At 39.3% G+C, this 16456-nt stretch overlaps 1 protein-coding gene across 13 annotated transcripts in view; it reads left to right on the top strand.

Moving 5' to 3' along the window:
- PTPRM (protein tyrosine phosphatase receptor type M) overlaps positions 1-14640 on the top strand; it is a 441751-nt gene extending 427111 nt beyond the window's left edge. For all 13 annotated transcript variants that reach the window (XM_030265998.4, XM_072924519.1, XM_030265997.4 and 10 more), the window contains 5 exons: positions 1502-1633; positions 4685-4810; positions 6571-6734; positions 8799-8934; positions 13192-14640. In XM_030265998.4, coding sequence (XP_030121858.2) covers positions 1502-1633; positions 4685-4810; positions 6571-6734; positions 8799-8934; positions 13192-13245 — 612 coding nt within the window. In that variant the 3' untranslated portion in view covers positions 13246-14640. The remainder of the gene's footprint in view (positions 1-1501; positions 1634-4684; positions 4811-6570; positions 6735-8798; positions 8935-13191) is intronic.
- Positions 14641-16456: the final 1816 nt, after the last annotated feature.

Here is a 16456-nt window from a genome sequence, read left to right as displayed (position 1 = left end):
AGATTAAGTGTTTCCCCCTCTCCTCTTGAATCCATTGAAGTGTTGTTGAATCACCGCACTTGAATCACTTCAAGAAAAAGGGATAGCCAGCATAGTTTTCATTATTCAGTATCAGAATGAGTTTGAGAATAGTTTTCCCGTAAGAACTGCTGAGGCTTCTAATTGAGTGATTAATGGAGACCCCTTTGGACGTCTCTCACCTGCATGAAACTTCCAGCAAGGCACGGCCTGTAGGATAGAAAACAGCTGCCTAATGTAAGAGTAGCATCATTACCTGCTGGTTGCCATGTGCTGATACAAAGAACCAAAATTTTGCATGTCTGCATCTGTACCCAAAACACAGTGGAATAATTTTCTGTGGTCTCCTCAGTGTCTGTCTGTTAAAAGAACGATCATAGAATATCCTGAGTTGAAGGGACCACAAGGATCACCAAATCCCATAATTGCTAGGGTTGGAAGAGATCTCTGGAGATCATGTGGTCTGACCCCCAAGCAGGGTCACCCCTAAGCAGGTAACACGGGAACGTGTCCAGGTGGGTGTTGAATGTCTCCAGAGAGGGAGACTCCATGACTTCCCTAGGCAGCCTGTTACAGTGCTCTGCCACCCTCAGTATAGAGAAATTCCTCCTCACCTTGAGGTTGTAACTTCTTGTGGTTTGGCTTATGGCCATTGCTCCTTGTCCTTTCACTGGGCGCCACCAAAAAGAGTCTGGCACCATCCTCTTGGCACCTGCCTAGTCAAAGTCCAACTCCTGGCCCTGCACAGGACAGCCCCAGGAATCCAACCATTTGCCTGCAGATCTGATTGGATCTCTGTTGTGGTACAAATGCTACAGTTTGAGGCTTGCAGAGACTTCCACCCTCCTTAATGAAGGCAGTGGCACCCCCTCCCTACAACTGCCCCAGTATGGCCACGATAGCTTTCATCACTCAAAGGATGTAAGTGAAAATGCTGGTTTGAGATCCACAGTGGAAAAGTTCCAGCAAACAGCTCAGTCAATGACATACTCTGGTACTAAAAGAAACAAAGAGCACTGAAATTTATCCGCTGGGTATCTTCGCTGCTGTCAGATAGACCAGAATTTCAACAATATTTCTGAAGAATAACTAGATATTTCCTTTCACAGGCGTCATTCAAATTTAGAGCTAAATGCAAACAGTCAAGATTAATCTGTCCATTAACAGCTCAAAACAAACCCGTTGCTCAGAATCTTGTAGGAGTTACATTGGAAGCAAAAGCCTCTGATGAGTTTACTCTATGCCTGTGGCATGAAATACATTTTAGAAATATAACATTTGCAGAAGTGATATCCTGCCCAAATACAGTTTATTAACTTTGAAGCATATAAGATCTCAGGAAAGAGCTGAAAACAATATATTAATTATACAGAAAATAGAAATAATGCCTTCAGTCCTGAAGTTTTGGGGCTATGACTGACATTCTGCTAAATGGATTTTTCTCTCTTGCCATTCTTCTCATCATCTTGTTACTTCTTTGCAGAGCTACAAGCAACCATCAGCTTTTATAGTTACACAGCATCCCTTACCAAATACTGTCAAAGATTTCTGGAGGCTGGTCCTAGATTATCACTGCACTTCAGTAGTTATGTTGAATGATGTGGATCCTGCACAAGTAAGTCCAGAAAAATGTGTAATTTAAAAGAGGAATGCTGGTGCCTCAGCATTTCAGAACACCTTTAGGATGTAATTAGTCTTGGAAAAACAACACTAAATACTTACACACTAAAATATTGATTTGTAGCTTGCAGATGCTCATAGGGGAATAGGAATAAATCAGACAGGCAGCTTCTCCTCCAAAATGTTAGTGTGCACACACCTGAGTGCATGCACCTGTAATTTATTCTAAGAGAACATGTTTTGGAAAGGGCTGCTAAAACCCAAAAATTATGGTCGTAGAATTCTGACTCAAGTCTGAAACATGCTCTAGTGGCCAAAATAGTAAACAGAAGCCAACAGCTATTCCTAAGCCTGCCTGAAACAGGTCAATCACCTTAGTCTCCTTACCAGGGAATAGGTGTTCCCAGTGTGAAAATCTGTGTTGTGTGTTGCACAGAAATGATGTCATTAGCAAGGAGATAGGAACTAAACTAAGAGAGAGGAGCTAAAGATTGGAGACTAAGCATCCTTTGGAAGAGAAAAGAGGGCAACAAAACGTGTAGGAGAAGGTAATTACCTAACAAAAGAGTTGCGCATGCTGTACATGTTGTTCAGAAAATTGGAAAACCGAACCTACTGGTTGGCAATTTAATCACTAGGATTAATCACTAAGTGTCCCAGAGCCTGGCTCACAACTGCACAATTCCAAGTTCTTACAAAGATATAATTTCCTTAGTTCCAACAAACTGCACCAGTCCTCTGCTGGAATAATGTGGTGGTAATCTGGGTTCTTAATATGTAAATATTTGTTAATTATTGGTTAAGAGCAATTCTAATTTTTTAGAGCAGACTGCAGGTCATTTAATGATCAAGAATCTTTTTAGCTTTGTTTGGTATTGCATATACTTAAAAAAATGTTTCCTCTTCTATTTAACATGTAGAATTTGTTTTTAAGAGACGCTGATCTTCCTTCTGGTCTTTCAAAGAAACATGTAGGAATTCCACACACTGTTTTAAAGACTGAATTTCTGATTCTAAGCCCTGCACTGTCTACCAGGAGGAAAAATAGAAATGAAAGACAAAACTTTTATTCATGAATCTAAGATTATTTTCTGAGTGAATAAGGAAAGACTCAAGGGAGACAGACTGTTAGGGATTGCTGAACAGAGTGTTTTTTTAATTTGTTGGCTGTGTTTTGAATTTACAATAGGGCATGGCTATTCCAAGCATGTGTTAGCCTCACAGGATTTAAAAGCTATTGGGATATGCAGTTAATGCACCTGCCTCTGCAGTATGTTAAACCTTTTACCTCTTAATGCAAGTAACAATCTTTTCATTAGGAATAAATCTCAAAACCCTCAGAGCAAACAGAAGTGGAGAGAGGGCAAAGCTTATTAAAAACACACATTACATTCAGATTTATTAATAATTACTGTTATGATTATTATTTATGTGTATATGAAGTATTTACAGTTCTGTTTAGATATTACCATTTATGTGGATTGTTGTGCTCTATTGGGAAATGAAATTCAACCCCTCACAGTGGCTCTGACTTGGAGAGAGTTGCTAGCATCACTTGCATGCAAAATGTGCAGACTTAAATGCTTTTGGTTTCTTTAGAACTTGAAAATCATAGCTTCCTAAAACCCCAGCAAACAGCTCTGCTTATTATCATTTAAGCATTTTTCAGAGATCTGTTAGAACTGTATTCCTGTGTATATGTGTACTAAACTGTGCACATGTTAAATGTTCTGAGCGTTGGCATTTGCAACAGTTTTATGCATTGCATTTTGCTGTCCTGTACACCAGCATATTTCATAATAAAAAATTATGTAAGATTTAGACAATATTTGGAAAGCAGTTGTCTCAGCAGACCACATCATAGGGAGGGTTTAAAAAAATGAAAACATATTTTCCTGCTAAAAATTTCTGGGTTTAACTTGTTAAAGTGATCTTGAGCAAATCAGACCCAGTTTTCTTTTTTAATTGGTGTAGTAAATGATTATGTTTTCCTAAAATGTAGTCATCTCTAAACAGCTTTGTTGAGGACTAAGTATTGTAAGAAATGCAAAACAACATCTGGAGTAAATGTGATTTGTCAGCTCAGCTCTGTATCACCAACAGCAATGCAGCAGAATGAAGACCACAGCTGTTTTACTGATTGAAATAAAAAGTTCCAAATATGACATCAATGATTCTGCAAGCAAACAAAATTTCATGAGTTCATATTTAATTTTGGTGAATGCTTACAAAAGCTACATGCTCAAACTGCTCTAAATATCCCTGGCAAAAAAAAAAATAAAATCTTTTGGATTTTCATGGAAAAAAAAAAATGGACAGGCAGATTCTAGCTTCAAAAACCTTCTTGCAAAGTGTTGATTCAATGTTTAAAGTATTAACACAGATGGTAATTGCTCCCTGGTTAAGCCATTGTTATATTATTAGACACTAAAACCATGCAAGATAATAGTAATTTTACTTTGTGATCTTTAGATACCTAGAAGTAATTTTTTCTGAGAACTGAAGAAAGCATAATTAATATTTTCAGGTTGCTAATAAGATGAAATTAAGCAATTGGAAGTTTAAAGCAATGCTAATATTCGCCAACATCATCGGTCATCAGGTGAAACATGTGAAAGTTAATCCTGAGTTTTGAGAATTTATGTACCTTTCCTAGTATAAATTACATGCAGTTTGAATTATTAGCAACTATTCAGGCCTTTGGTTTTTAGCCTCCACTGCCTCCAAGAATTCAGCAATATTTGTCAGCCTCTCCCTGTCTCATGAAAATGTATTGTAGAGCTAACATTGAGTGTCAGAAGTGTTTTACTCCAAACACTAGACACTAAAAGTACAGCAGCGAGGAACAGCATGTTAGGTACATGAAAAAGCATTATGAAAGCAGAGTGCACAAAACCGAACTTGGTGCGTCATGTATTTTATAAAGATACTGTGCAAGAATTCCACTAGTGCATGTATGACAAATTAAAATACAGAAAAGTATGGTGAGGCAGCATGAAATCCAAGGTGATTAACTGTGTTCTTTTTTGTCCATGGTCTGCTATAGCTCTGTCCTCAGTACTGGCCAGAAAATGGAGTCCACCGGCATGGTCCTATTCAGGTGGAGTTTGTATCAGCTGACTTAGAAGAAGACATCATCAGCCGGATATTCCGAATTTATAATGCAGCCAGAGTAAGGATCTTATTTGCAAAACAATTTTGTCTCAGTAGATGAATTGAGTCTACTCAAATCGTAGAAATGAAAGCTAAACTCACATAGAACCATTTTCATTTTTCAGCGTATTTATTTGAAAGCAATGGCGCAATACTGAGTCACAGCACAATCACAGAGGGGAAAAAAGCCTTCTATGTATAATATAAGTTAAAAAAATTTAATACATATCTCAAGTTTGTTAAATGCAAATGAAATAAATGTGGCATTCAGATTGTATGATAGCCAAAAAATGCTGAAATCAGTGCTGTTTTCAATAGTCTGAAATTAGCCATCTTGTGTATTTGTATCCTGTGTTATGTGAAGAAAGCTGTGCACCAATACTAGTTATGTTTTTCAATAGCAATCTCAGCCTCTTAGTGAAGATCCTCTCTCACTAACCACACTTCATAACATATGTAACTACTTCAGAAGGGCGAGCAGATTGTTCTTGTATCCAGCTTTTATGCTCCCATAAAGTTGACAGAAGACTAAACAAGGCATGTCTTTCAAGCTGAGTGGAAAAAAGATTCCACCACAGACCAAGTATCTGTTCCCATTCAGGGAGACTTTGCAATGGACTTCTATCAACCACCAAAAAACTGTAGTTAGGAATAAGCAGCAATCCCTCCAGAAAAAAAATCAAGAACTTCCCTGAGACCTGGTAGCTCACTGGACAGGGAGAGACACCAAAAACATGTTAATATCCAAATAGGAAGCAGATTTTAAAACTACAAATACTTTTTTAATACTATGAAGGCCTGGCATTTGCAGTAAATGCGGCAATATAAAAAACACAGCCTCCAGCAGGCTGTGACCTTCAGCAAGCATTGGGTCTGGCTGATCTGCTTCGGGAAAAGGGTCCATCAGCTGAAAGAAACTGCACAGGAAATCAGTAGATTCCAGACTGTGACATAAAGCACACAAAACCAATTGGAGAGCACATCCTAATGCTGCATCCAGTTTTGTTTATTCCTATATCGTCTTACATCCTCTCTGTTAACTCTTACTCTACAGAATAAAATACAATGTCAATGTTTCTGTGTGTTGTTCATTTTAGGAGTGGCACTAAAATGCCCTCACTTTGCACAAAAGTGGCAAACTCTAGACTACAAAACCAGTTTTCATGTGCATGTTTATTATGCCCTTTTCAAAGGACTGTACTTTTCTGCCACTATCACTTGTTCTGTGCTCCTTTTTTATTTTAAATCACCATAAAGCAACTGTTCAGTAGTGTTTCACCAGAGGGGCTCTGACTGCTGCAGTAGAACACAATATTTTTTATAAGCCACAAACATCTGAGGATTCTGTTTGGTTTCTTTAATGTTTCCTGCTTCAAAATATCTTGAGAGGGTTTGACCTTTCTTGTAAAAAAAGGACAGAAATATATAAACGTTCTTAAAAACACTGAAGCTTATATATGAAAACAGTATATAATTGAAGTTATGTTACAGCTCTGTCTTTCCTACCAAGTTCCTCCTATCTTATTAATTAATTATTTGCTTGATTTTACAGATGTACTGTTGCTATGTTTTAGTCTATTGTATAGCAATCTGTTTTAAAACTCGTTTTAATAACTCAATTGGAAATTAAAAGTCATAAATCCTCAAGGGCAGTTGAAATTACATTAGCAGTTTGTCAGCAATCATCTGCTTGAACAACTTCCCTTATTGATGCAAATACCTAAATTACGTGCCAATAAAATACTGTTACTTTTCCTGCTTTTGCCCGGATCTCTGCAGCCCCAGGACGGCTATCGGATGGTGCAGCAGTTCCAGTTCCTGGGATGGCCCATGTACAGGGACACTCCGGTTTCTAAACGCTCCTTCTTGAAGCTCATCCGTCAGGTGGACAAGTGGCAGGAGGAATACAACGGGGGAGAGGGACGCACAGTCGTACATTGCTTGTAAGTACTGGAAACGGAAGAGAGGAATAAGGGAATACTGTCACCGAATTTGTGCCAGGCTTTTAAAGATTTGTAACGAGGTGAAGAGGCATCTATCTAATCTGGAACTGAATTAATAATACAACTGCTCATTTAAAAGCTTCAAATGCAAGAGGAATTGTGTAATTTTAATGTAGATTCATGAGTTTCCCCATCTGTCCTTTGTTAGAGCCTTATGAAAAGATGATGGATTCGAATTAACTCTATTTTATATAAAAATGTCTGTGAGTCTTGCAAATGGGAATGTTGCATACTTATTCGCAGTAAATCAAAAATGTGCCTTTAGAACAATGTACCTTTTATTTCTGCAGATAAGGACCACAGAAATAAGTCGTTTTGGAGGGGTGATTCATTTTCCAGGCATAAAGCACAGGAGTAAAAGTGGTGTGGTAGACCAGTTACAATGATCCTGTAATTGCCTTACTTTTCTGTAATAATGTTATATATTTTTGTCCTCCTGTGACTTTGTGCTCCACTAATGCAGACTCTCATCCACTTTGCCACCATCATTCTTTTGATACAAGTTTAATACCTGTACGTGCTTTTGCCCTCAGAAGTAGCTGATCTTTTGAGGGTGAGTCTTCAGCAGTTGAAGTTGTATTTGTCTTCCTCTAAACATCTGTTTAAAGATGTTGCCATGATAGAGAAGGGACCTGCTAACAGGAAAACCATGTTCAGAAGTTGGCATCCTGTGTCAGAATGATGGAGGAAAATCTAAGAGTATATTAGTAATTCCTACTATCACTGACCTTGAACAAGTCATTGCTCTTCAGTTTCCCCATCTGTAGTATGGGGATAATAATACTTTCATCAAAGAAGTATTGTGCAGTGTGATTAATTAATGTTTTGAGATCTTTAGCTGAAAAGACCCTTTTGAAGTGCAAATTACTGTTATCTCTGAGGTGGCTGATGATATTAAATAGTTGTACAACATCACACATGCGTCACTTCCAGGCAGTAAAGAAAGAAAAAGCTCTAATATAATCCTTTTAAATGACTTTATTTTAATTAAAATTCTCAAACAGTCCCACAATATCAGGCGCTGTTTTGGCAGCAGAGAGCATTCTTTTCATAGTGCCTGGATGTGACAGATGTGCAACGTTGTATCTTCCTTTGAAAATCAACCATTTGCAAAGCTTGTTTGAAAGACCTGCTACCTAACTAGTCTGCACTCTGGTAATTATTAAGGTTTATTATTTTCAGTGAAGCACAGCCTAAAGATTCTGATTAGAATAAATGTTGAAATAATCAGGTTTCCAGAAAGAAAGAGATTCTCTTGAAGATTAAAATAACCAGGGATAAAGTATTATTAAATGCTGTATTTGATCACATATATGAACATTTGTGCCTGGCTACTTTATTAGCAATTCGCTTCAGGTTCTCAACCTCTGATAACTGTGGGTGGAGGGGGAATACATCTGCCTTTAGAAACAGTCCTTGCCAGGCAGCCAGCCCCTCTTCCTGCTGCCAGGAGCTGAGATAATCAGACAGAGGGACATGGCAGCACCACTCAATGCCATACCAAGTGCAGCCACCAGGACTCCCCCAAATGAGACTTCCGGTGCTTTTGCAGTTCCTCCAAAATGCCTTTGTGTCCAGGAGGAAAGCACCAGAATCTGGAATAAAAGAACTGAAAGATTTGCTTTCTCTGTGGCATTTCCAGCCCTGATATTCATTGCAGCCATGTGTGTTTACAATGCAAAGCAGTGTTAAACGGAAACTAAAAGTACTTTATCCTTATTTTAGCATCCTCTTTGTTCTGTCTCCAGTGTTCACTGAAGGGTGGTGCAAAACTCAGCCATTCAATTCCCTCCAGGCTTTCAGCCTGCTGACTTCTGAATCAGCTTTGAGATATTTCAGCATGCCAATTCCAATTAAAAATCATGTTTTGCCTAGAATTCAGCAGCCTTTGGGGCAGGAATATTCTGTGGTTTCTCCCTGCTGAAACTCATGCCTTCTGGAGCCATCACAAACTTGTGACACAGAGTCCATTGTAACTGAGCCATTTTATCACTTTCACTGCAGGAATGGAGGTGGCCGCAGTGGGACATTTTGTGCAATCAGTATTGTTTGTGAAATGCTTCGACATCAGAAGGCTGTTGACGTATTCCATGCTGTGAAGACACTGAGGAATAATAAGCCTAACATGGTGGACCTTCTGGTATGAGCTTTTTAACTGCACCATTAAATAGAAAATGTTCTTTTTCTCAGAAGAGTCGGTAAGATTTCCAGGATTTGCAGTGGGAGTTGTTCACAAAGCAAGCAAGTCATTTTCAAAGGGGATAATGAAGTCACTTCACTTGTAACAGTATTTTTACATTGCTTTCTTCCCAAGGAGACTTTGTCTCTGATCGTTTGAATTTTTTAAGAGTTTTAAACTTTCAGATGAACATCCTTATTAATTTTCTTTTCTAGCATGCTGAACCAAGTGGAGAGCAGCCCTTGCATGGTAGAAATAATAGTTATGTAAAATTAAATGCCAGATTTTCAAATTATATATTTTATAAATAGCTTAATCGCCTAATATTTATCAAAGCCATGAATTTCAGTTTGACATCCAGAATATTGCATTTAATTATGGTTGCTCTATCTCATAGAAAGATTAAAGAAGTTCAGAAACAAGGGGCCATGTGCAATTATTTTCCTAGAGAGTGTTTTATGAGCTTTTTTCCTAAATGGAGAACTGCTGAAGTGCCAGCTGCTATGCCAGAAGAGCTGCAGAACAGCTTAAACCAGCAGGTTCTTACACTCTAGTGTGTAGTTTTGTACTTGGAGATGGGTGTAGCTTGATGCCCTGTTCTGAAGGCTGGGCTATAAAGACACTTTTACAACATCCTGCTGCAGAGGTGGCTGCTTAAGAGGCAGCTGCATTTGATTTAGTATCACAGGCAGGAAGAAGCAGCATCTGGGCACTTTCAGGGATGTTAACCCAATCCAGGCCGATTTTGCAAGATCTGGTTAAACAAATTGGAGTAATTTCAGCAACTTTTCTCTAGCATGCCCAGAGTGAGGCAGGAGACATCTCACTGAGTTGGTCCAACCAGCTGTAATTTTAGGAGAGGACCCCCTCAGATGAGCTGAGTGTGGTACACACTGGAGAATAGGCAGAAAGAGCGAGGCTTTGACATACAGGTAGGGAGGGATATCCACCTCTCCACCACATGGATGGCTGTGGCTCCTCTCTCCTGGGGGAGAGTGGCTTCCACTATATTCCCCATCACAGTGCTCTCTCCTAGCCTGCCTCTGAAGTCCCAAACCCTCCCCTAGGCCCAGCTCTGGCCAGGCACATGGAGAAAGGTCAGCTGTGCAAAGCAAGGAGGGAGTTCACAAGCAGTACCACAGGGCCATGAGCCAGCAGTGTGGAACTGTGAGTCTTGTGTCAGTGAGAAACTATCAAACTCCCACAGTAATGGGAGGGAGCAGCTTCATTGGCTTCTTTTCCTCTAGTTTATATTCTCAGGAGGAGAATCATTGTGCTGAGAACCATACATTTTTATTTCCTAGATATTAAGAAAAATGTCCTTCTACTTCATTCATGCAGTATAGTTTATGCAGGGATTTGGCAGGCCTGCTGTTCTCCATCCTCCTAAAACTTAAGCCCACAGAACTCTCTGATCTCCTATTCATTTATTTTATAGAAATAAAAAGAAAATTACCAGTGTAGAAGTACAGTTAAAAAAATGCTCTCTATAAATTCCCATATGTGACAGTTCTCCAGTTATAGATTTGTCAGGCAGTTGTCTCCATTTCTCAGCAGATAATTTTTTAAATCAAAAATCTAAATGTGTTATTTTAGATAAAAATGTGCCTTTTAGTAAATTGAGAGTGGTATTGAGAATGTCTGGAAGGCATAGAAAGGCTTTGTAGGGCCTTTTTTATTAGGAAATTGCAAAACTTGTGAAGGAGATCAGTATTGTTTTCCTTATTTTAAGAGACAAGGAATAAAGGCAAGGGACAATGAGGATTTTTCCCATTATCACATAGTGCACTGACTGAGCAGAGTTAGAATGACATCTCTTCAGTTGTGGTCTGCCACCTCATAGGAACAAATATTGGAATTAGCCAGGTTTCAATTTCCATGTAGATTGCTTCTTGGTAAAAGGAATTGGGACACTTAAGTTCTTTTCCTGATCTTGTTACTGACTTTATCTTTTATGACCCTTCTTATATTAATGTGTCTGCCTCAGTTTCTCTACTGGAAAAAGAAGAACAGTAATATTCATCTAACTTGTAAAATTTTATGGTAAAAGATTAAATTCTCAAAATCATGACATTGTTTCACAAAAAAACAGGTTTAACACTGCTTTATCAATACATGTCATGCACTTTCTGAGTAGATAAAGACAGTCTTTGCCATCCATACTTAAAGATTAATCTCTTAATTTCACTGCAACCTTTAGTTTTCCTCCAAGTGTAAAAATCTGAATGCCACATCTCTACAGTATGGAAATCTAATAAATTTTTTCAGCTATCATACAAACGTAACACATGATGTTGCAAAACATCTATTATGGAATGCCTGAAGCATTTGGTGAGAAATGTTATTGGGCCTACCCACAGGTGTCCTAGAAAATAAATTTAAATATACCTCTCTGAAGCTAGCTAGTCTAAAGAGACTTTTAATATCCACCATCAAATGAATAATAAAAAAGTACAAAGGACACTAGTGAGTGAACACAGTGGAAAATAAGGTATGTCTGCTCTTTAAGACAGGTATTCAGTTTACTGAAAATGAGTTATTCTGCTGGATCAGTAAATCGGCATAAAATGAGCACGAAAGAGTGGAAATGGATGAGTGGCTGATCTCTTGTTTTGATCTGTTACGTAGTTACAGAGCAATTTCCATTTATTTAGAAATATATATGCAGTAAAAGCAGAAAAGGAATTTACATAATACTCTGTTCTTTCCTTCTTTTTTGTTTTAACTCCTTTCTCATTCTGAAGAAGACAAGCAGTTTATGGAACCTTGCAGGAGGGTTTTAAATCCCGCATACAACACAGTCATCACTTCGGTTATATGTGCACCTAAGACTTATTTTCTTATGATGTGACATTTCTCAACAACAGAACTTCTAAATGATCCATGTTTGTTAATAGCTTTTTGATTTTATTAATAGTATATGGTCTTTTGCATCTTAAGTGTACTCTCAGCTAAAATGTTAACCAAAATCACAAATACAGGCCAAAAGATTTAACCCTTTAAATTTTTTGAAAAGAGAATATATCTGAATGTCTTACTACTCATGATGGTGGGCAAGGCTGAGTGCTGTCAGCTCGTTAAATCTGTTGTTGTTCCTAAATAACTATATGTGCTTAGTTATTCTTTATTAATCAAATCAAGTGCATAAGCAAAAGAAGCATTTCAGTAACAGAAATAGTCATAAAACTGGCAACTGTTTCCAAATTGAACTTTCAGAAGCAAGAGCCCTTAGATTCAGGGAACCTGCACTTAGTATTTCTTTCAGCTTTTTTTTTTTATTTCAATATCTGTAGTATTTTTGAGTATTGCAAGTAGCAAGAATGGAAACAGGAAAGGGGTATGTATGCACATAAAACTGGGAATTCAGCAGTGACTGCACCATTTAAATGGTTCAAAGTGGACAAAGGTTAGTCAAACCTGTCCTCTCCATTCCACTGAAGACCTGAAAGGGGCCAATGACCTTTTGTCCCCAGAGATGCAGAGTGGGTTTGCATCCTCTCAGGAAGGGGATTTATTTCCCTGGGACTTGCACTGTTTCCAAGCAGTTACAAATAAAACTAGCAGGTCTGTGTTTGAAGCACAGGGCTGGCACCTGAAAACTTAGGCTCTTTGTAGTTCTCCTGTTACCCAGCCTAACTTGAGCATCACTGGCAGTTGCTAAAAATTAACTGGAATTAATCCAATTAATTTAGCTCAGGCCCCATCTCACAAGGCTATTGCACAGTCTTGTGGGTTGAGTCTGGGCTGCAGAGAGAGGACCAACAGTAAGTACTCTTGCCCTGAAATGCAGCAAGTGTCTGAATGACATTAAAATAAAAGTTGCAATCTGGGAAGTACTTAACACTGGGTCTATTTTAAGATAAACATTTCCAGGGAGGAATTTCAATAACTCCAATTCTCATTGAGTGCTGCATGAGCATTTTCGCAAATGACAGAAGGGTTGCAAGTCAATTTGCTTATGTGCAGTCAGTTTTTCTCATAGAAGTGTATTACAGCAGCTAAATACTCATCTAACGTGAGCAGTACCATAAGTTACTATGTATAGTGTTTATTGTCTGGTTAATATAAAGATTTTCTTATCTGAACAAAAATTGGATTTGCAAACTGGTTCCCACTGACAGCAGCTGATAGTAAATAATTTTAGCAGGAGAGAAATATTGACCCCTTTAATTAAGTTTGTTCAATAACTGACTTTGTGGTTTTCTTTTGATTTTTCAGGATCAATACAAATTCTGCTACGAAGTGGCTTTAGAATACTTGAATTCTGGCTGATTGTCTAGACAGCACAGACAAAGCTCCTCCTTTCACTACCACAAACAAAGCAAGTCACTTCATGATGTCTGTGTAAATGAGATGAAGACTTCTCAGTGTTATGCTTCTACTGCTTTGTATAATTGGCTCTTTTTAAGAGCCCCAAAAGATGTTTATAAAACCGCTTGCACTGCCCGATTGCCACTCAGAAGCTGCTGCTTGGCACCCCTGTGAGCCTACACCAAACCACGTGGCAGTCCTTGAACACCGTATTCATGTTGAGCTGTGGGAGACACCCTGGGGAAAATAGCTCAGGCATGCCCTGGGAGAGCACAGTTGTTTAAGTGGGCAAAGCATTTTCCCAGAGATCCCTGCGCTCCCATGCAAATGAGTTCATGCCAGTCATCTGTTGTACTCTCCCCCATTCTAGAAAGCTCTTTGTTCTCAGTTCCCCCATTGGTTCCCTCAGAAAACTGCTCCTTCTCTTCTCCCTCGTTGGTCCAGTTCACATCACCCCATTCCAGCTCCTCCTCCAAACCCTTCCCCCGCTGGACTGTTTGTACCCTGGTCCCTCCTATCCTTCCCCAGTTATATTCCCTGGTCCCTCTTCCGACAGCCGCTGTCAGTGCCCTCACACTTCACGTGTGGTTGTCCTCCTGCTCCCTTCCTGTTTCCTTCAACCCTCAGACTTCCCTCCTATAAACCCTCGTGGATTCTACAGCCTGAGAGTCCTCTCGTCCTTGGTGGAGTTTACATTACACGGTCTGGGCAACCATCGACTGGCCAGCAGTGGGTCACCCTGCGGGACTCAGTCCAGGGCAGCCCACACTCAGCCATCGATGTGGTGAAGCAGCATAGTTCTTTGGTAAATAAGAGAGCACAATTATATTCTTATGAAGGAATTTGTACTTTTTCTGTTACATTTTGTTGCCTGTGATTCTCAGTTCTTGTCACAGCCTAGTGTACATTTCTGTTCTGTGGAGAATGCTGTCTGGCATTTTGATAATATATGATTTTAGTTATATTTGTATTCTAACACGTGCATAATAAGCAAATCATATGTAGCTTATCTGAACTAACAGAAAGACATGTACCAAATCATGATAACTTTGTTGAGTTGTAATTTCTATCCACTTTGTACCATTTCATAGAGAGGATTTTGATAGGAATGCATTAAAAAATACAAAAGACAGGATGCTCAGATTAATATATCCAAAGCTTTTTCATTTGTTGATATTGTAAATATTTTTTGATTTCATCAAATTATTTATTCATTAAAATGATTTTTTTTGGTGAAGCACAGTGAGTGACAATCATTTTTATTAGGCCCTGGAAATGCTTACTGTATGATAGTGTAAACATTTGTTTATCTTGTATGGATTCTCAGCTCAATAAATAATTACATACCTGATAAAATTTTGTTTAATTTAATATCTCTTGGCACCAGAGTGCCTCCAACTAAGCCTCTTTTCTAGATTAAATCTAGCAAATAGTGAGCTACCTCCAGTGAGCGTTTATTGTGTGATCCAGTATTGATCCAGCCAATAGCAAGGTCACAGAATCACAGAATCATAGAATGGTTTGGGTTGGAAAGGACCTTAAAGATCATCTAGTTCCAGCCCCCTGCCATGGGCTGGGACACCTTTCACTAGACCAGGTTGTTCAAAGCCCCATCCAGCCTGGCCTTGAACACTTTCGGGGATGGGGCATCCACAGCTTCTCTGGGCAACCTGTTCCAGTGCGTCACCACTCTCAAAGTGAAAAACTCTTCCTAATATCTAATCTAAATCAGCTCTTTCTCAGTTTTAATCCGTTCCTTCTTGTCCTGTCACTACAAAGTGAAAGGTCAATCTCCATCTTTCTTGTAGGCTCCGTTCAGGTACTGGAGGGTTTCAATTAGGTCATCTTGAAGCCTTCTCTTCTCCAGGCTGAACAAAGCAAATTCTCGTAGCATTTGCTGGGAGAGTATCCCTGGAGCTGGATACAACTCAGAGTGGAGTAAGATATGCTGTGCCAGTATACGAAAGAGGTGAATTTTATGCTTAAAAATGCACAAATGCAGAACCTGAAAGATGCCCTGCTCTGAAGAAGAGATGGTGGTGTTCTGGTAGTACTTGGTCTTGTCACAACAACCCTCTGCAGCCCTGGGCATTCCCTGCCATTCCCTCTGTGCCTGCTGCTCCTGTGGGAGGGTTGCTCTTGTTCTTGAGATGTGTGACTGCTATGAGGGGGATGTAGTTCCTTCTGTTAAAGATGTTAAAAGACACCAAGACTAGAGTGGTTGGTGGGGAAGTTACTCAAAAAATCGTGGAACTGCTCCATTACTAGAGTTGTTGTCAGTGGACAGGTTTACATCATTAAAGCTCCTGAGAATGACTGTACTGATCTTACATGCTGTTTGGATGGGTCCCCTTTCTACAAAGCACTGACTAGTGTCTGAATATGCTGGGAATTACCTTTGTTGCAGCAACAAAGCAGCAAAAAGGGGGAATGAATCAGCAATGCCTTGCTGAGCCATCTGCTGGAGCCACAGAACATTTCCTCACCCAGAAAGGAGACACTGTGGGCAGAGCAACTGCTCAATGCTTCCACAGCTTTATGGGAAACCCATTCCAGGATGTGGCTGACTGCACAGTATTTCAGCTCTTAAATGATCCTGCTGAGCTGTCTGGAATGGGGGCAGTATCTATATAAATGTCTCAGTCAACCTGAAAAGTTTTGAGAAGCTCTAAATCCAACAGATCCAGCTTGGACAGAATGACTTGCAGCTTGTCAACTCCCAGTTCAAAACCACTCTAAAATTCAGATCTGAAGACAGCAAGACAGGTTTGCTCTGCATCTGGAAAGCATTTCTTTTAAAGTGTAGCTGGCAGGTATGGGACATTGCTATAAATTGAACAGCAGTACTGAAAAACTTGGGAAATACAGTCCCAGTCCTGAGAAGAATGATGGTCCTTGGATAAACTTTATAGCATTTTAGCCTGTTGCAGAATGTGCTCTTACTCATTTTAAAACCCTAGTGTTAGGAAACAAAATCCAAACCTCCAACATCATATTCCTCACAACCAGCTTGACGGGTCAGGTATGCCAGCCAAGCACGCTTCTTTGTAATAATTATGGGACCATAAAAAGTTGTGTTCTGTGATCTATCCATTGAAATATGCATGGACACATCCAGTGTTTCAAAAAGCATAAGTAAGATATGTGTGCCAAAGGAGTCCTTGGACAGAAG

Source organism: Taeniopygia guttata, chromosome 2 (genome assembly GCF_048771995.1).
Source record: "Taeniopygia guttata chromosome 2, bTaeGut7.mat, whole genome shotgun sequence".
In the NCBI taxonomy this organism is placed as follows: Eukaryota; Metazoa; Chordata; class Aves; order Passeriformes; family Estrildidae; genus Taeniopygia; species Taeniopygia guttata.
The sequence above is the reverse complement of the archived record's forward strand: the minus strand, read 5'-3'. Positions and strand labels throughout refer to the sequence as shown.